This window comes from Diabrotica virgifera, chromosome 2 (assembly GCF_917563875.1).
Source record: "Diabrotica virgifera virgifera chromosome 2, PGI_DIABVI_V3a".
NCBI classification, from domain to species: domain Eukaryota; kingdom Metazoa; phylum Arthropoda; class Insecta; order Coleoptera; family Chrysomelidae; genus Diabrotica; species Diabrotica virgifera.
In genome coordinates, this window is record NC_065444.1 from 79670463 (window position 1) to 79691464 (window position 21002).

The window sequence follows — 21002 nt, forward strand, 5'->3', positions numbered from 1 at the left end:
TCATTAAAGGTTTTCACCTCCTATTTTGTTAAACCTCCATCGATTTACATGAAAATTGGTGAGTAGTTAGAGCATACCTCAAGAAATAAAACTGATATGGTGCCAACGTGCGCTTTTACCCTGGGGGTGGATGCCACCCCATCTCAGAGGTGAAAACTATTTTATTAAAAATAACCCCACTAATCGATAGAGGGACAAATTTTAAGCACAATTTATTACCTCTAATTATTAAAATAAATCAATACTTTTTGAGTTATTAAAAATCAAAGATTTGAATTTTTCGTGAAATAAATGCATGATGTAAAGCGGTTTTTCGTAAATAATTCAAAAACTGTAAGTTTTATCAAAATAGTTATGATTACCAAAATTGAAGATAATAAAAAATAAAAGAGATTTCTTATTCGAAAAACCTTTGAGAATTAATAAAAAGTGAGTTATAGGTGATGGAATGTATATTTTTTTTCGGCTAGTACCCAAATCTATGTATTCAAGCTCAAATAACGGGGAAACGGTGCATTTTATAAAATATATTTACTGAACACTTGTTAGAAATATGTATCAAATGAGCTCCCGGAAAAGTTGATATCATTAAACATTATGCTACAAACATTTTTCAAAATTTAGGCTCCAAAAATTTGGAGCTTAATTATTATATTTTTTTTTCTCTGATTCTGGCTTTGGTTTAGAACTAGAACCTTTAGCCACGTAATTGTATAACTTATCACTAAGTCAGGGGAGTAATGTGTAGTGTGTGTGTTGAGTAAGTGTCTTGTTACTTTGCAAAGTCGACGTCATTGTCTTTGCAAAGAGACGCTAATTGTTTCCGAACGTCTGCGGTCCCTCCGGTGAGTACCGATCCCACAAGGACAGAAACTATTTTTCATTCATTCATTAATAATAAATGAAAAATTTCTGCCCCAATTATTATATTATTTATATAAGTTTTTAAAATGGTTTTAAGACATTTATATAAAATATAGCAAAAATGTATTTGAATATTTTGTCAAATGTGCCCATTATTGGACACCCTCAGTTTCTGTACATATTCAGTTTATACAGGGGCGGTGGTGCTACTTCGGTATGCGGTCTACGGCAGAGTTTCTAGTTTGGTATGCGGTCTACCGTCTGATATGCGATCTACGGCAGTTTAGCTGATTCGGCATGCGGTCTACGTACAAAAACAAATTAGAGAAACTATTACAAACTTTTTATTTATTATTTATATTTATACTTTACTTTACTTGTCATACTTGTGCTTTACTTCACACTTCACGTGTTATTCTGTCTAAATCCCGAACCGAGGATTAGCGGCGTGTAATTTGGGTTGCCTATATAAACTTGAATCAACGAAATGGGCCTTGAGTGTTAATTTAAAACGCTGAAAAGACCGTTTAGTGATAATAAAAAGGGTGGGTTGTGATTGCGCGCAGCGGTCAAATACCTCCTGCCCTGCGGTTCTCTCACTCTAATACCCGTAAGTTGGGTTTGGACCGAAGGGTTAGGTCTTCCTCCTTTCAGGCAAAAACCGATATTTACTGCGGTTGCATGATATTTAATATTAAAATAGTATTGGATGTGGTAGAATGTAGACTCTTTGTATAATTACCAATTGAACAGTGAAGCTGTTAGTAATAATAAAATAGTAATGTTTGTAATAGTTTCTCTAATTTGTTTTTGTACGTAGACCGCATGCCGAATCAGCTAAATTGCCGTAGACCACATATTAGACGGTAGACCGCATACCGAAGTGGCACCGGGGCGGTTCTAGACCAAAAATAGTGGGGGGCAAGGGAACACAACCGCTGAATAAACAAGATAACGTGCCTTTTTAACGAAAATTATAGTAAAAAAGTACTGTAAAAACTGAAGGGGGGAAGCTGCCCCCCTGCCCCTGGCTAGAACCGCCACTAAGTTTATATCGATAGAAAAAAATTCAATTAAATATCGAAATAATATAAAAATAATATTTTAGTAACATACATTTAATTAATAATATGTTCTTTTTATCATTCGTAACTTTACGCATGTGCTCTTAAATTGACGCTATTATATAGGTACTTGCTACTGTCATTTCGGAGTCGGCGTTTGTATTGAATATATCCATCTCAATCTGAGCTATATCAACATCTTTTACAAGCACGATACATTACAAGTATTTGGTTGAACGCCTATAAAAAAAATCCAACAGATCTGGTTATTGAACAAAATCGTTGGGAACCTGCTGAAGATAACACATATAAATTCAAATGGTTTGAAGGGTCTTAAATACCAGACATTGTTAGAGATATTATTTTTGAGAATGAAACAGACGATGAGATGGATGATGAGCAAGCTGATGATGACATTCATAATAGCGAAAGTGATGAAAATAATTATGATAGCGATTTTAGTGAATGTGACAGCGAAAGTGAAAAATAAATAGTATTTTCAACGAAAATTTTGATTTCGTTTATAAATTCGCAAAGTCCGTTCGTTCGTTCCTGCGTTGCCACCCCTGCAATATCTGGAGCTTATGTACCGATGTCAATGTAGTTTTGTCTCCTGAATCCAAATCTGAAAACGGCATTTCGATATCTCAAACCATCTTCGAGATAACCGACCTCAAAGACAAATTGCATCTCGGGACAGCAATTTATGATTTTTTAGCAATTTTAAATAGCGAGATAATTGTACAATAGAGACACTGTACGTAAAAATGTTAATGAAAATTTCATATTATTTCAAAAATATATTACTTCATATAAACTGTAAAAGAATTGAAATATCAAATAAATAAATATTACTTATTAATTTTAATGTAAGTAATGTTAAATGGCAGGTTACAAATTTTTGGTGCTGTCTACCCAATGATTTATGTATTATGTATATTATATTGTATAATATACAGTGTGTCTACTTAAGTTGGACACATATATTATGGGACACTTTTTTACTTTTAATTTTACGAAATAAAGTTATAATTCATAAAAAGTTCTGCATCGTCTAAAACCTACGATCCAATCATCAGATAGCAAATTTTGTCTATATTATAGGAGGTATTTTAAAAAATATGAATTTTGCTCAAGATTAAAGTACCTTTTTTTCACACTGTTGTAAATTATTGTTACTACGAAAAATTGTTTGGAATTAAAAACTGTGTTCTAATATATGCAATAGTTGTTATTATTATAATTAAATAATTAATAATTATTATAATAATGTAACTATTATCTACATTCTTCTAATAAAATGAAAATATTTAATTTTTTTCTCAAATTAGAGATACCTACCAATCATCATTTTCATTTATAACTCTTTTATTATTAATTTTACGAACAAAAATTATTCTTCATAAAAAGATCTGCACGGTCTAAAATCCAAGATGCAATCATAAACATAAGATTATATAAAATTGTATCGATTTTAGTCGATGTGTAAAAAATATGAATTTCGCTCAAGAAATTCGCTCAGTAAAGTGCCTTTATAGCTCACAATATTTAAATAGTAGGATATAATTGCACATTAAACATAATTTTTAATTCTAAACAACTTTTCATAATAGCAATTTTCTATATTAGGAATTTAAATACATAAAAAACAAAGTTCTCGTTATAATAATGCTCGCATTTTTAACTTGTTATATTTAAATTGTAATAAAACGAACTTGATAATAAATTATAATCCTAATTTCATTCCCGAAATTCCTTTAAAAATTATTCTGTTAACAAATTTCAAAATAAATATATAAATAGCGTATGTTTTAATTTTCACTTTTTCCTAAAAACTCGAAAGGGTTCTCTTATTTTCATCATCACTTATATAAGTGTTATATCACTTATATAAGTGATCATCACTTATCAGTTATAAACTTCATCTGGAGCTCACTTGATAGGTATCCTTGAGTACTTTGACAAGTGTTCAGTAAATATATTTTAAAAAATGCACCGTTTTCCCGTTATTTGAGCTTGAATACTTAGATTTGGGTACTAGCCGAAAAAAATATACATTCCATCACCTATAACTCACTTTTTAATAATTCTCAAAGGTTTTTCGAATAACAAATCTCTTTTATTTTTTACTATCTTCAATTTTGGTAATCATAACTATTTTGATAAAACTTGCAGTTTTTGAATTATTCACGAAAAACCGCTTTACATCATGCATTTATTTCACGAAAAATTCAAATCTTTGATCTTTAATAACTCAAAAAGTATTGATTTATTTTAATAATGAGAAGTAACAAATTTTGCTTAAAATTTGTCCCTCTATCAATTAGTGGGGTTATTTTTAATAAAATAGTTTTCACCACCGAGGTGGCATCCACCCCCAGGATAAAAGCGCACGTTGGCACCATATCAGTTTTGTTTCTTGAGTTATGCTCTAACTACTCACCAATTTTCATGCAAATCGATGGAGGCTTAACAAAATAGAAGGTGAAAACATTTAATGACTGCACCAACTTTCCCCTTTCATCCCTTATTGCTACTTCCTGTATCCACTGAGGTGTCAGCCTGAAAGGGGTCATAGTTGTCAATATACAATAGACACATTTCACATGCCAAACTCCATATTACTTATGACGATGATTTCTCGCCTCTAGCTCTCCGTCTATTACAGGGCGTACAGGTTGAAGACCATGACATGTTGAAACTACTGATACAACATCGTTGTCTTTCCATCTAACAAAAAACATACCTGATTTTCTTTCTATTACGCTACAGTATTGTCCTCTGGTTTTTATTAATTGTGGATCAAGTACCTGTGGAAAGATTTTTTTAACGTTTGATTTAGTTTTTGTTTCTTGCCTCTTTCTTCAACCAGCTGCTTCGATTTTTTAATAGGAGCCTTCGGTTCTCTTACTTCTAATTTAGCAATTCTGTTACTTCTCATTTTACCAGTAGCTTGGTAGCCTCTTAATCTAAGGAAGTTGAATATATTTACTGAAGTGAAGAGATTATCGAAGTAAAAATGATACGGTAACTTCATTTTTGGTTCAGGAAATTCTCTTAAAAGTTTAACAAAGGGAGAAGCAGCCTTTCCAAAACTTGTGCTATAAGCATCAGAAATTGTAGCATTTTTCCCTTGATACATATCGAATGTCACACAATAACCTTCTTTTGTGTTAATACACCAAGCCTTATAGCCAAACCGGATCGATTTTCCTTTAATGAACTGTTTAGCACTATGTTTTCCAAAATACTTTATCATACTTTCGTCGAAGTTTAAATTTTCTTCTGGCACAAAAAGTTCGAGGAATCTTTTTTTGATCATATTCATTAGAGGTCTGATTTTCGCAAACTTGTCGGTTATATCCAGTTTAGTGTTATCGGAACAGTGAATGAACTTCATGATGGACAGGAATCTAATTCTTCTCATAGCTCTCGATACCAAGGTATTTCTAATATCTTCGGACTTCTCCCAATAGTGACGTTTAGATGGGACTGAATTGTAACCACTCAAAATAAGGATTCCTATGAAGCATTTTATTTCATCGTGTGTGATATTTACATTCACTTGATTTTTAAAAGCTGTATATCTAGTAGTTTCCTGAGACAAGTGTTCAATAATTTCATCGGTAAAAAACATTTCAAACACTTCGATGGGGGTTTTATTTTTGAAAAGTTCATAACTCGATGTAGGAAAATCACCTTTTATATATTTCAATATGTCACCTATGTTTTGTAAATTTGCTCTTTGATAGTCCAACCAAGAACCAATAAATTCTGGAATTGTATTTACATTTCGTTGGTCAATGTTTTCTGAATAATTATTACTATTATCGTTCGTAATTGAGGAGGTACTGGGACCTGGTGTAAACTGATGAGAAACACATAAAGAAATAGTCGACAGTTCTTGAATAGCATCATCTGATTTACTACCAATACGACTTTCCCTAAATAACGTGTTTATTAGGTTGAATCTGTCTGTCTGCGGTGTAAGTTTCATGGTGAATTTTGGATCTTCTTAGGGGAGAAATTTTCCCTATTTCCCCCTGTAGATACGGCATTGGACTGTTACGGTCAAGGGTTTTTTTTGTAGACATCAGCTGATGTTCTCAAATTTCCTCCATAACTCTCCACGTTTATATCACATCTCTATCTCTTAGTTGGTGTTATTTTAAAAAATATTAAAGAAATGCTAATTCCTAATTTTAGATAAGCCCTGAAGGTACTTTTGACTGGGAAGGAGGAATAAGAACCATGGAAGCAAACGCGCCCAAAAGTCTCGTAGCTACTGCTAGTGTTTCCATAAAGAAATGCAAGGATGCGATGAAAACAAGTGTCAAGTCAAATAAGTGTCAAGGCGCTGCCGAAATAGCCCAATGTATCTATGAAGATAATCCACCTGTAAGTAAGACGTGGAATATGTACTTTAATCGATATCATCATCATCATTAATTTTAAGTCCACTGCATGATATATGCCTCCCCTGTTTTTATCCAGAGTGCGTGGCAGTATGGATCTAATATCTCCTCATGTTATGCAGATTATCTTGACATCGCGCGTGTACATGGTCTTACTCTGTTTGGTTTATCTGTTATTGGTCTCTATTCAGTTAACTTGCGTATCCACCTCCCATCCTTCATACTTGTTACGTGGCCAAATCATCTCCATTTCAATCTGCAAGCTCTCTATAACATCTGTAATTCTGGTTCAGTTTCTTAGTTGTTCGTTTGTGATCTTGTCGTTTATTGTTACTTCTATCATTGAATGCTCCGTTCTTCTTTGTGATATTCTTAGTTTTGTAGTAGTGTTGTCTTTTAACAGTGTTTCTTCACCGTAGGTCATTACTGGCAGAACTTCTTCTTCTTCTTGTGCCGTCTTCTAATGAAGGTTGGTGATCACTTCTTTAAACGCTTCTCTATTTTTTACAAGGTGAAATATCTGTTCAACACTGAGGTTAGTCCAATCTCCGATATTCCTCAGCCAAGATTTCTTCTTTCTTTTCAAGCCATTTTCCCCTTCTACTCTTGCTTGTATGATAACGTGTAGCAGAGAGTATTTATCGTTTCGAAGTATGTGGCCCAGATACGATGTTTTTTTATTTTAATTGTGTTTATAAGCTTTCTGCTATGTCCAATTCGTCTTAACACTTCTTCGTTTGAGACTTTTGCAGTCCAAGGAATCTTCAGAATACGCCTATATAGTCACATTTAATTGTGCTTATAAGCTTTCTGCTATGTCTAATTCGTCTTAACGCTTCTTCGTTTGACACATTTGCAGTCCAAGGAATCTTCAGAATATGCCTATATAGCCACAATTTTTTTACGGATTGGGCTTTAAGTGTCCAAGCTTCTACCCCATATAGTAGTTGCGACCAAACATAACATTCGACGAACCTCAATCTAATGGCCATCACTGGTGGAACACCATCACTGGTGGCATCACAGTAAATGGAACCTGGGTCAATAATATACGACATGCGGATGATTCGGTCTTAATAGCAGACAATATAGAAGACCTCCAAAACCTTCTTAATAAAATTGGAGAACATAGCGAGAACATGGGACTTAGCATCAACATAAAAAAGACGAAGTTCCTTATAATCAGCCGTCACTTATGTCAACATCAAAATGAAAGTCTAGCATATAACAACAAATATGTAGAGCGCGTAAGAAAATTTAAATACCTGGGAACCTGGCTATGTGAGGATTGGATGTCGGATATGGAAATTAAATGTCGGATAGAAAGGGCCAGAAGGGAAAAATTCATGAAATTCAGAAACGTCTTTACGAACTCTGACTTTGACTTGAACCTAAGACAAAGATTCACGAAATGCTATATATGGTCGGTGCTTCTATATGGCATGGAATAATGGACTTTAAAAATAAACACAATGAATAATCTGGAGGCATTTGAGATGTGGATTTATCGACGAATCCTTGAGGAAATGAAGAAATCCTGAGAAGAATTGGTACAGAACGACAACTGCTATACACAATTTAACAGAGAAAAACGGCATACCTGGGGCACCTAATTAGAAACGAAAGATACCAGTTTCTGCAAACCTTAATTGAAGGAAAGATCGAAGGAAGAAGTGGAGTGGGCAGGAAGAAAATGTCATGACTCCCTAATGTCAAACAATAGACATGACTAAGAAACATAGGAGACCTAATACATACTGCAAGGGATAGAGAAAAATGGTCAAACGTGATCGCGAACATACATTAGTGGATTGCATAAGAAGAAGAAGAAGGTGGAACACACTGATCGAAGATTTTCCGCTTCAGACTAATCGGTATGTTGCAGTCTATAAATAGGTTTTTAAGAGATTCTTACGCTGCCCATACATGCTATTCTTCTTGATACCTCACCTGTTTGGTTGTCTTTGCCTATTCTAATTTCATGTCCAATATATGTATTTATCAGCAAGTTCTAATTCGTCTTTCTAAATTTTTAAATTGTTACTGGGCACGAGCTGCGTCATATATTTTGATTTGGGAATATTTATTATTAAACCTATTTTCTCTGCAGGTTCTCTCCAATTTTTGTAACATGGGGTTGATTTCGCATAGATCATCTCTTACCAAAACTATGCCATCCAGGGCCGTAACTACGATTTTAGGAGCCCCGGGGCAAAGGTAATCTGGGGGCCCCCTGCCGGGGGGTTTGGGGGTTTACCCCCAGCGGAAGGTGGGGTCCCGAAATAGTTTGATATTTAACCCCTTGAAAAGGCATTTTAATGGATTCTATGACTGAAGTTTCTTGAACTAACATATTGCTATTTTAGTTGACCAACACAAAAAATTTTAAAATCACCTTATTTTTTATTCGCTTTAAAAAATTTAAAAGAAAAACAACAAAATGAACAGATAGTAAAACAAAATGAGATAATATAATGAAACAATAAAAAGAAGATTTCTTGAAACTTCAAAACCGAATGGAAAATATGAAGATATAAAGGTTTATTTAAAGAAAATGCAGGAAGAGGTAAATCAGATTGCTGAGGAGATACAGAAAGTTGAAAAGGTGGAAGAAAAATTCAAGAATGCGGTAAAATTCTATATAGAAAAAGTGGAAGAAAAATTTCGGAAATAGGAAAATGTCAAAAAGGAGGAGACCGTCTTGAAGTAATTATATACAGCTTTAATGAGAGCAGAATCCTATTTGACGAGGATATTAGAAAACGATATCCGGTACCTTCAGCAGTGACAGTCTCGAAGGCGAATACCGTCACTGCTGTTAGATTTATTATGCTGTGGTACTGGTAGGGCTGATTCCAATGTGCTCATTCCATCTTACCCTTACCTTTCTTTTCAATATGTGGTTTCGTTCACGTACCAAGATGTGGTCTGGGTAAATTGGTTAAGACAAAGTAGCTGGGACCGGGGGCCGCTATTCCGGTTGCATTTTAGTTTTTATTTCACCAAAATAACTAATTTCCTCAGTAACAATTTATATCTTTACGAAAGGTTTCGGGGGCCCCAGCTTAGCCCGGGCCCCTCTTCCAAAAGGTATTTTAGGTTTTATTACGCCGAAATAACTACTTCCCTGTGTATTAATTTAAATTTTTATGTTAAGGTCTTGGGAGCCACAGCTCAGCTCAGGCCTCAGGGGCCCCTTCTAAGGGTTCTGTTCCAATTGCATTTTAGTCGAAAATACTAATTTCTCCAGTGAAAAATTAAAACTTTATGTTCAGTTCTAGGGTGCTCCTGTAAGGTCTTTTTAAAATTGTGTCATTTAAAAATATTTCGTTGGGATCGGCTTTTAAAATACATATTTTTATTTTCCTCGTTAAACTCTATTCACGGTCAAAAAAAGGGGCACCTGCGGGGCCCCTCTTGGCCGGGGGCCCCGGGGCAGGGCCCCGGTTGCCCCAATGGTAGTTACGGCCATGATGTCATCAGTATAATTCAGGTGATGTAGTCTTTCACCGTCGACACTTTTAGAAGCACGCTCTAGGGCAGTCTTTGGTGATAGTGTGTCACCCTGTCTGACACCTTTTTGAACTTTTATTTTGTTACTGTTTTTGTGTAATTATATTACAGTTGTCGAATTTCTATACATATTACATATATACTCATCTGGAATAACTGTTATCAATGGGACTTTTATTATTAAATGTTTCAACTATACCTACTGAGTCAAACGCTTTGTAGAAATGTATAAACACTAATACCAGAGGTCTGTTGTATTTTATGGATTTTTCTATGAGTTAGTTTATCGTTTGCAGGTGGTCGTTGGTACTAAACTTTGATCAAAATCCCGTTTGCTCTCTCTGGTTTGGTACAGGTCTTGTTTATTATCCAATCTCATTATTATGCTTCATGTGAAGAAATTATACATACAGCTTAATAGGTTAATGAATAGATAATTTTCTGTGCAGCAGAATCGTCACAGCCTTATTCCATTTAGATGGTCTTGACTTTTCTCGTAAGCATAAATTAAAAAGTTCTTGTATTTTGAAGATGAGAGTCTCGCTCCCGTTCTTGAGGAACTCGATAACTAGCTAACTATTCTAATTGGAAAGCCACAATTTAACTTAAAAAAATAATTTTATTAACGTTTCGACATCCACTCCGGGTGTCAAAATACAAAACGTTAATAAAATTGGAATATCAAAAATGAATAACCATTTTCAATTTAGTTGCAACACGAAACTACAGCCGCATCATATTCTAGTTCAATCAGAGAGTGCATCAAGCAACCAGGACAAACCCCGGCGTGCAGTCACGGATTGCAACGAACGAAATGGTAGGGATGCTCTAGCGGCAACTGCTAGCAAAAGACTAAGTTTTCAATCTAATACCATATAAAATAATACTAAAAATATTACTCTACATCCCACCAGATTGAAAACAATGGGAACCTTCTCTGGTTACACCTCCGAGGCTTCTACATTTTGCAAGCCATAACGGATGCTGAGACTAAAGAAGATGAAGACTCGAAGGTGTAACCAGAGAAGGTCCCCATGGTGTTTAATCTGGTGAGATGTAGAGTAATATTTTTAGTATTGTTTTATGAGCTATTAGATTGAAAACTTAGTCTTTTGCTAGCAGTTGCCGCTAGAGCATCCCTGTCATTTCGTTTGTTGCAATCCATGACTGCACGCCTGGGTTTGTCCTGGTTGGATGAGAGAGAGCAGCATATGTGCCTCCTGATGAGAGACTAATAAGTTTAGAAACCGGTAGAGGTGCTTGCTGCACTCTCTGATTGAACTAGAATATGATGCGGCTGAAGTTTCGTGTAGCAACGAAATTAAAAATGGTTATTCATTTTTGATTTAAAGGTTTACTCTGATTGGAGTACGAAGGGAACCATTCTCGTTGGAACTTTACCGCGCTGAGCAGATGGGACGTAAATTATAAATTCTAAAATTTCCTCATCTTCTTTAGTCTCAGCATCCGTTATGACTTGCAAATTTTAGAAGCCTCGGAGGTGTAACCAGAGAAGGTTCCCATTGTTTTCAATCTGGTGGGATGTAGAGTAATATTTTTAGTATTATTTTATGTGCTATTAGATTAAAAACTTAGTCTTTTAAAATTAGAATAGTTAATTACAAAAATACCACAAAGAAATAGCTTTAGAACAATATCGATAACTAGCCCATCATCTCTCGGTGATTTATTGTCTTTCATCTTTATCCATTGCTATCTGATTTTACTAAACGTTATGTCTGACGCCACTTCAGAACCTTGATTTAATATGGTTTTTTAAGTTGCCTTTTTCATCTTTATTTCGGTGTCCCGTCCACTACTGTATGTATAGTTCTTGATAGAAATATTCCAAATTTTGCCTGTATTGTTTGTAGTATTTTTTTGGTAATTCTATTTTTTCAATTTTTTTCTGATTTCTTCGTATATAGGTCTGGATCCCGCGTATGAAAAAAAAGTTGATTAATAGCAAGCTGAAAATTTGTTAATAGCGTAACGGTGTCTAGTCGGAAGTTTTAATTGTAGAACGTGATTTTAATTTGTGGAACGTGTCATCCTGACAAGTTTATGATTGTGAAAATTAGCAGGTTGATTTTAAGTTTATTTAATAGAAAAATTTATATAATATATGAAAACATTTTTGTCCGACAAATATATTGGGCGTTTTAGTACGTCGGACACGTGGAACATTTTAAATGACAGGAATTATGTTTTTGATAAATAGCAGTCTCATTTTTGCAGGAGAGTTTTATGAAAGGGTAACAAATCAATTAGAAGTTCTGTCCGACAAAATACATGAGACGATTTCGTAGTCTGACATTCTAAATCTGTAACCTGTTCCACAATTAAAACCAGAGGTGTTCCAGTGTTCCCCTTCAGCAAGGTTTGTCCGACAAGACACCATTAAGTCAAGCCATTAACAAATTTTCAGCTTGCTATTAATCAACTTTTTTTTGGTACGCGGGATCCAGACCTTCATCTTCCTCATTTCTTCTTTACATTGTATTTAAATTTTATTTTATATTTATATTTTTCCATTTCATTTGGGTTGGGTTTCGTTTGTGGGGTTCTCTTTGTTCTTTATTTTTGGACAATGTTTATTTTATTTTTCTCGGATAGCTTATGTAATGCATTCATTGATAACATTATTTATATCATCAAAAGGAAGTGTCCTTGTATTTCATTTTAATTTGGTGTCAATGGCTAGTTGGTATATTTTGACATCACTGGGTTGTGAATTTCATTTTTCTCTATAATCGATGTATTTCTTTGTCTAGATATATTTTACCTTTGGTGCAAATCAATCGATGGTCACTACCTGTATAGAATTTGTTTAGGACAGTAATGCCTTGGAAAATTTCTCTTTTGTTGCTAATTATATACCTAGCCTATTTCTATTTAGTTTTTGGTTTTGCTATCCAGACTTTGCCAAGTCCATATTCTTTGTTGTTTTTTTGTGAAACAAGCTGTTCATTTGGAGTAATTTATTTTGAAGAAGAAAACCAAGTTTTTTAATGATATAAGCTAATCAAAATAATAATTTAATCAAAATGATAATAATTGTTTCTTTATTTTTAGAATTATTTCTTTCCGTAAACTACTTAATGGAGGTTTCGTCGTCGTCAAAAATGTTCGTGTGATTATTTTTAAGTATATTTATTGAATACATTTTATAATGATGCCATTTATTACTTACTGGAGTCAATAAATTTTGTTGCAGCATTTTTTTTATTTTTCCCATTTTTTATTTTTAGACTACTAGTACTAGTATAACTAGATCCAAACCCAGACATCCAAAGTGAAAGTTATCCTTCAACACCAAATTGTTCTATATAGTTCACATATTGTTCAGTCAAAAGTTACAACATTTTGAGCGTCGGTTTGGGGGGGGGGGGAGAGGTAGGGGAGAAGTCGGAAAATTAGTAGTTTTTTAGTGTTTTCGTCAATATTTCTAAAACTACTCATACGGTTTAGCGTGAACAGTGTTATATACAAAAATGTTTTACATGAAATTTTAAACAGAAAAGGTCCTATGCATAATCCTCCTAAAACTAACGGTTCCAAAGTTACGGATGTAGTGTAGTATAATTTGGTCGAAAAAAGTTTCCAAAATATTCCATTACGCCATCCAAAATAAAAGTTTCCCTCCAACACCAAACTTGTCTATATGGTCCACATATTATTCAGTAAAAAGTTCAGGTCGGGTTTGGGGTGGAGGGAGAATGGGAACAATATTCTATACAAAAATGTTCTACATTAAATTTGAAACCAAAATTTGACTGTTGGAAAGATATTCATGCGACATTGTCCATAGAAAGTTCAGAGTGGGTTTCTTCGTACCAGAGACTTATATGGTCTAGGCCTGTAGAAGCCTCTTGAAGGTGGTGAGTTTGACGTTCCTTCAAGGGCTTATCAGTAACATTCCACCGGCCATTGAAATAGCATATTATATTTAGAAAACACAGTCCTGTTAAAAAAGTTAGTTTCTTAAGTAATACATAATATTATAAATAATTATTATATATGATTTGCCCAAAAAATGTAAAAAATATGGAAAACCTCCACTTTACACCCTCCGTAACTCCGGAACCGTTGATTTTAGAACAATTGTGCATAGGGCCTTTTTCGTTTCAAATTGAATGTACAACATTTTGTATAGAATATTGTTCACGCTAAACCGCTTATGTTTGAAAATATTGACGAAAAGCGTAAAAAACTACTACTTTACCAACTAGTCCCCTACCCCTCCCATTCAAACCCAACGTTAGGGTGTAACTTTTTACTGAATAATATGTGGACCATATAGAAAAATTTGGTGTTGGAGGTAAACTTTTATTTTAGATGATGGGGTTGGGCCTTTTTTTTTTAAATTATACTATACTACCTTCGTAACTTTGGAACTGTTCGTTTTAGAAGAATTATGCATAGGACTTTTGTGTTAAAAAATTTAATGCGGAACATTTTTGTATAGAACATTGTTCACGCTAAACCGCATAGTTTTAGAAATATTGACGAAAAAGTTAAAGAAACTACTAGTTCACCGACTTCTCCTCCACCTCTCCCAAACCCGACGCTCAAAATGGTGTAACTTTTACTGAACATTTTGTGGACCATATAGAACAATTTGGTGTTGGAGGAAAACTTTCACTTAGGATGTTTGGGTTATGCCCTTTTTTGGATCAATTGTATCATACTATACAGGCTAGTAAATATTATTTATTAAGAAATATTATTTATAAATATTTTATAAAAATTTTTAAAAAAAATTTTATAATTTTTTTTTACTAATTCGTGTGGGATGCGGGCCGCCCAAGTAGAATTCACCCACAGTATCTCCTGACTTGATCGTAAAAGGCGACTAATAGGAGCAGCATTCCGCTGTCGTCTTCCTTGAAATCCTGTCGACACCTAACCCTCAACGACCAATCCCCGATACCCACGTCCAACTCACCCCGCGTGAGACTGGAGTCCTTTTGTCCGTGTGTGAGTGGCAAGGGCCGTCTGGACGTGGGGGAAGCGGGGCATGTATATGTCGCGCAACCTATCAAACTGCGTTCAGAACGTCCAAACCAGGCACGCACTCCTAAAGGGGAAGACTGGTCTCCAGAGTCCTGAAAGACAACCAGTCTAAAGGAAGAATACCTTAAACAAAAAGTTACCTGGTCCTCCAGGTTGGGGGTTGAGACGTCAGGTTGGTTCCCTGTCACTTGTAAAAAACCGCATTTACCAAAAAGCCTAAAAGTTGCCTCGGAGCTTCGGATGGATTAAACAGACAACGACAACAGCTACAAAAATGGACAATGAACATTGGCACTTGGAATGTACAGAGCATTAGCGGAAAGGTGGAAGAAGTCATCCAAGAAATTACCAAATTGAACATGGACATAGTTATCTTGACTGAAACAAAGAAGAAAGGATGTGGTACAGAGATATTAAAGAACTATGTACATATATATATATATATATATATATATATATATATATATATATATATATATAGGTATATATATATATATATATATATATATATATATATATATATATATATATAGGTTGCTTCTAACTAACTCATATATATATATATATATATATATATATATATATATATATATATATATATATATATATATATATATATATATATATATATATATATATATATATATAGTGGGGTTGAGAAACATCAGCGAGCAAAAAGAGGTGTATCCGTAATGATAAATAAAAAACATAAACGCAAAATAACAGATTTTGAAGCCGTAGATGAAAATATCATAAGAATCAACATGGCAATTAACCAAAAACCTGTCACTATTCTCGGTATATATGCAGTCTCTGATGATCAGCCTTATACTGTTAAAGACGAATTCTTTGAGAAAATCAATGACGAAATTACTAAAATTGGAAGTACTAGGGAAGTGATCATAGCAGGAGATCTGAATAGTAGAGTCGGACAGAAGGTAAACAACAAAGTGGTAGGTCTACATGGAGAAATAACCCAAAATGACAATGGTGAAAGATTAATTCAAATATGCGAAAATTATCAGCGAAAAATAACAAACGGATTTTTTAAACACAAGGAGATACACAAATATACATGGATTCAGGTAACCCGAAAATTTAAAATCGATCATAGATTACGTGATTACAAAACAAAATACAACATTACAAGTAATGGATACAAGAGTATATAGAGGAGTATCATGTGATACGGATCACTTTATGGTAAAGTCCGATATAGTCTTTCCGTTTAGATCCAAGAAAACAAAAGAACCACCTAAAGCCACAGAAATTTTTAACACAACAAATGACAACCTGGACAGCTTACAACATGAAAGTACGAGAACACTAAATCAACGAAGACTAAATGAAAAATTAGAAGATATAATCCAAAATGTATCCGTGGAAGAAGTGTACAAAAATGTAATAGACAGTATGCAAACAGCCGCAAAAGAAGCGCTTTGTTTAAAATCCGAACGCCACAGTAAAAAGCTATGGTGAACCGAAGACATACAAAACCTAATAATGGAGAAAAAAAAGCGTACGTACGGTGGCTAAGTACTAAACATCAAGTAGACAAAGAACAACAAGAAGAGCAGTAACAGCAGCAAAAAAAGAAATGTGGGATAGAAAATGCTAAGAGATCAACACTTACATAGGCGGAAGGAAGTGTTCAGAGACATGGAAATTTTTAAACAAAATAAAGAACACAGAAAAAAATACTACTTCTATTCAGTTAATATCAACAGAAAAATGGAAAGAATACTACGAGAGTTTGCTAACAGAAAGTAGAGCCGAATATACCACCCAATCACCAACAGAAGTATTGGTTGAAGGCGAAGAGATAGTAGTGGGTGTTGATATGGTGAATAAAGCTGTAAATGAACTAAAAAATGGTAGAGCTCCAGGGCCAGAAAATATTCCTGCCGAATTAATAAAATGTGGTACAGATAAACTCTTTCAAGCACTTACTTGGTGTATGAACAAATATATAAACGGTGTCACACCACTCAGTTTATGAAAAGTAGCTTATATTTCTTCCATTCATAAAAAAGGAAATAAGTTGGATTGCTCAAATTACAGAGGAATATCGGTAACTAGCACACTAAGCCGGGTGTATGGGCGCATTCTTAGAAATCTCATTGAGATGGAGTATAGGGAACAAGAAGAAGAACAGGCTGGTTTCCGCGCTGGAAGGACTTGCACAGATAATGTCTTCTGCCTAAAACAATTAATGAAAAAAAAATCGGCAACCAATCAAGAGATCCATCTCATGTTTGTTGACCTCCGTAAAGCATACGACAGCGTTCCTGTGACTAAATTGTGGAAATCACTACAATAAACTAACATCAGCTACACTCTAGTCAACACCTTAAAAAATCTATATGAAAATTCTACATCACAAGTAAAAATTGGCAACACACTATCTAAAAAGTTCATAGTTAACAAGGGTCTGCGCCAGGGCTGCTGTATTTCAACAACTTTGTTCAAGATATATGTTGCAAAAGCACTAAACCAGTGGAAACGTAAATGCCACGGTATGGGTATATACCTCGGAGAGGTTTGTTTATATACCTTACAATTTGCTGATGACCAAGTGATCATAGCTAATGATAAAGACGACTTACAGTATATGGCAAGAAAACTAAAGGAGGAATATGAACAGTGGGGCTTGGAAATTAATGTGGAAAAAACTAAATACCTACCCATAGGAGCTGAGTTATCCAATATCGAACTAGAGGATAATGAAAAAATCACATCCTGTAGTGAATACACGTACCTGGGAGTAATCTTCGATAGAACGGGAAAAGACGACGAGGAAATAAAGAAAAGGGCAACACAAGCTAGAAGAACAATTGCCTGCCTAAATGGAATACTTTGGAGCTCCGAAATAGGAATACAGCGAAAATACAATATCTATGAAACACTTATTAAAAGCAGCCTACTTTACGGAGCAGAAACTTGGAGAATAACCGAGAACAACAGGAAAAAATTAGAAGCTGTAGAAATGGATGTGTTTAGAAGATCGTTAGGTATATCCCGTAGGGAAAGAGTTCGAAATGAGGAAGTAAGACGACGAATTGGAATAGATGGTTACTTAACAACAGACATTGAGAGGAAAGAGTTGATTTGGTATGGTCATGTTCAAAGAATGGAAGACACAAGATTGCCCAAAAAGATCAAGCAGTGGGTACCACCAAACCGCAAAAAACGAGGAAGACCCAAAAAGACATGGAAAGAAGGGGTAACCAAAGCAATGAGTGCAAGGGTTCTTAGAGATGGCCAATGGGATGATAGAAGGACGTGGAAGTTAGGCATCGGACAACGTCGAAAGACGTTCTAAAACCGATACATATATATTTTTTACTAAATAAATATTATTTTAATATTATAAAACTATATACATAAGGCAGGTACTGTTTCCTAATTTAATCAATTTAAAATGATGTAGATATTGTAATTTTTTTTTAAAGTTTGGCGAAGGAGCCAGGTCATGAAGCTGAATTATTGTGCAATAAAGCATGTTTAAAGCTACATAATTGCATAAAAAAATAAGAATACACATATACTACTTTAGTTGGGAATAAGTCACAATTTGAGTTTGAAATTAATGTTATTAGACGTTTCGATTTCCACGTCGGAAATCGTTATCCAAACACAAAATATCAATAAATTAAAAAAAGTTGTTTTTGTTGCTTGGTAAAAAATTCATCCAATAATTTAATTTTGTCTGACTGATTTATATTGACAATTCAGACATATATTATATAACTTAAAGTAAATGAGTTTAAAATGATATTGCCAATATTTATAAGTTGCGTTTCTGGGAAGATTTTATTGGAAGATAGTTCATTCGATTACATGAAATCAACTTAAACTTAAGAATAAAATCAGAGTTTGGAGTTAATTTTAAGACTAAACTAACACCAAATACTTACCATGTCGGGATAGTATCATGAGGTTTTTTCCTGGTTTTCTCTCGGTATTTACTTTGGAATCACTAACATGAAAATTTTACTGTCATCATTGTATGTGTACTGTCTTTTTAAAGACAAATCACATCATATGATTTTTTCTGACGGACATTCCTAGGTTAAATTTGATTTCATGTACCTAATCGAATGAACTATCTTTCAAAAAAATCGTCCCAGGAGCGCAACTCACAAATATTGGCAGTATAATTTTATGTATGATATTATTAAAATTAAATTATTAGAAAATTTTTTTACCAAGCAACAAAAACAAAATTTATTTAATTTTTTAAATATTTTTTATTTTGATAACGATTTCCGAAGTGGAGTCGAATCGTCAAATAAACTTAATTTTAACCTCAAATTGTAGCTTATTCCCAACTAAAATTCTTATTTTATTTATGCAATCAGAATCAGCATTACACATTGTACTTCGTAACCTGGCTCCTTCGCCAAACTTTTAAAAACCTAACTAAAAATGTCTAGGGTGGTGCGAAAAAAGTCAAGTTAATAATTCTGTGTCGCTATAGTGCGGAAAAGTTGCGATTGGTAATTACAAGAAAAACAAGAAAAGAATTATTTAAATCGGACTTTATCTTCCGATCTCGCAACGGACCTAAAGATTATGAAAAAAATTAAATTTTTACCTTTTTTCCAAAAAATTTTATTTATCCTTTGTGTAAGTTTTATTTTTTAACGAAAATCTTCCGATCCCGCAAGATCTATAAAAATTTGAAATTTTTGATGATTTTGATTAATTAAAAAATATTTAGTTATCTCATTTTTCTGTTACATTGTAAAGATCTTCGCTTGTTAAGATATTGTATGACAATATTTAAATAACCCAGAACTCAAAACGAGGGGGTGGTTGCACTTCTAGCTCCACACGCACCCTTGTCTCCAACCAACCAATAGGTGTGTGTTTTTTACATTATTTACATATTATACTCCTTTCCTTTTTTATCTGTTTGTGTCCAGCTCTTAAACACCAACTTTGTATTGTGATTTCTTGATAAAATCTGGCAGCATGGACCTTGATTAAAGTGTTGTCCTGATGAATCCATCTCTCGATTGGGGCTCACATAATTAGCATTAGACGATGCTTCCGTGACGAATTTTAGACATCGCTCGTCAGCTTGCGTGTGGCAGGGATAGTTTTGTACATTCCAGTCTGTCATGTCACCCGATGTAATGCAAGAAGTTATATCTTTATTTGAAACTCTTCGAGGAAGTGGTGGAGAAGATAGTTTTGTAATATTCCAGTCTATTATTTTAGTTTAGTCCTATGCTTCAAAATTTCCCGTAGTAGGGAGAAAGGGAAAGGAAACACATTAGAGAGGACTAAGGAGAGTGTTAAAAGCCGGACAGATGAAAGCCAAGGGCAAAAGTATTAGAAATTTCATCCCTCTTACTTTAAATTTTCAAGCACAGGACTACACTTAAATAATAGACTAGAATGTTAAAAAACTAACTTTTCCATCAGTTCTTCGAAGAGTTTCAGATGAAGACATAAGTTCCTGATTTCTGCATTACATCAGGCTACATGCCAGGCAGAAATGTAAAAAACTATCCGTGCCACACGCAAGCTGTCGAGCGGTGCCGTAAAGTTGGTCATGGAAACATCGTCTAATGTCTAATATATGTGGGCCTCAATAAAGGGATGGAATCATCAAGCAACACTTGAATCAAGGTCCATGCTGCCAGATTTTACAACCAAATCACAATAAAAAGTTGTCGTTTAGGAGCTGGACACAAACAGATGAAAAAGAAATGTACATATATGTAAATAATGTAAAAAACACACACTCATTGGTTGGTTGGAGAAAAGGGTACGTGTGGAGCTAAAAGTGCAACCATCCCCTCGCTTTGAGTTCTGGGTTGTTTTAATATTGTCACAATATCTAAACAAGCGAAGAGCTTTACAATGTAACAGAAAAATGAGATAACTAAATGCTTTTTAATTTATCAAAATCATCAAAAATTTCAAATTTTTATAGATTTTGATTGGCCTTGCGGGATCGGAAGATATTTATTAAATGCGTAAAACTATTTTTTGCACGATTGATCATTTTTGACTGTTTACCGTGACAGATTTTACGTCAGTACGTGACATTTACTAGCAACTCGACGGTAAGTAATCCAACTCGACGGTAAGTACTCCAACTCGACGGTAATTCACT

The 21002-nt window shown here is 34.2% G+C and overlaps 1 protein-coding gene across 1 annotated transcript in view; it reads left to right on the plus strand.

Annotated features, from left to right (window-relative positions):
• The window catches only part of LOC114331610 (general odorant-binding protein 72-like), a 30298-nt gene extending 17221 nt beyond the window's left edge, over window positions 1–13077 (plus strand). Inside the window, exons 5-6 of the mRNA XM_028281221.1 lie at window positions 6135–6326; window positions 12932–13077. Of these exons, the coding sequence (XP_028137022.1) occupies window positions 6135–6326; window positions 12932–12949 (210 nt within the window). The 3' untranslated portion in view covers window positions 12950–13077. The remainder of the gene's footprint in view (window positions 1–6134; window positions 6327–12931) is intronic.
• The last annotated feature ends 7925 nt before the right edge of the window (window positions 13078–21002 follow it).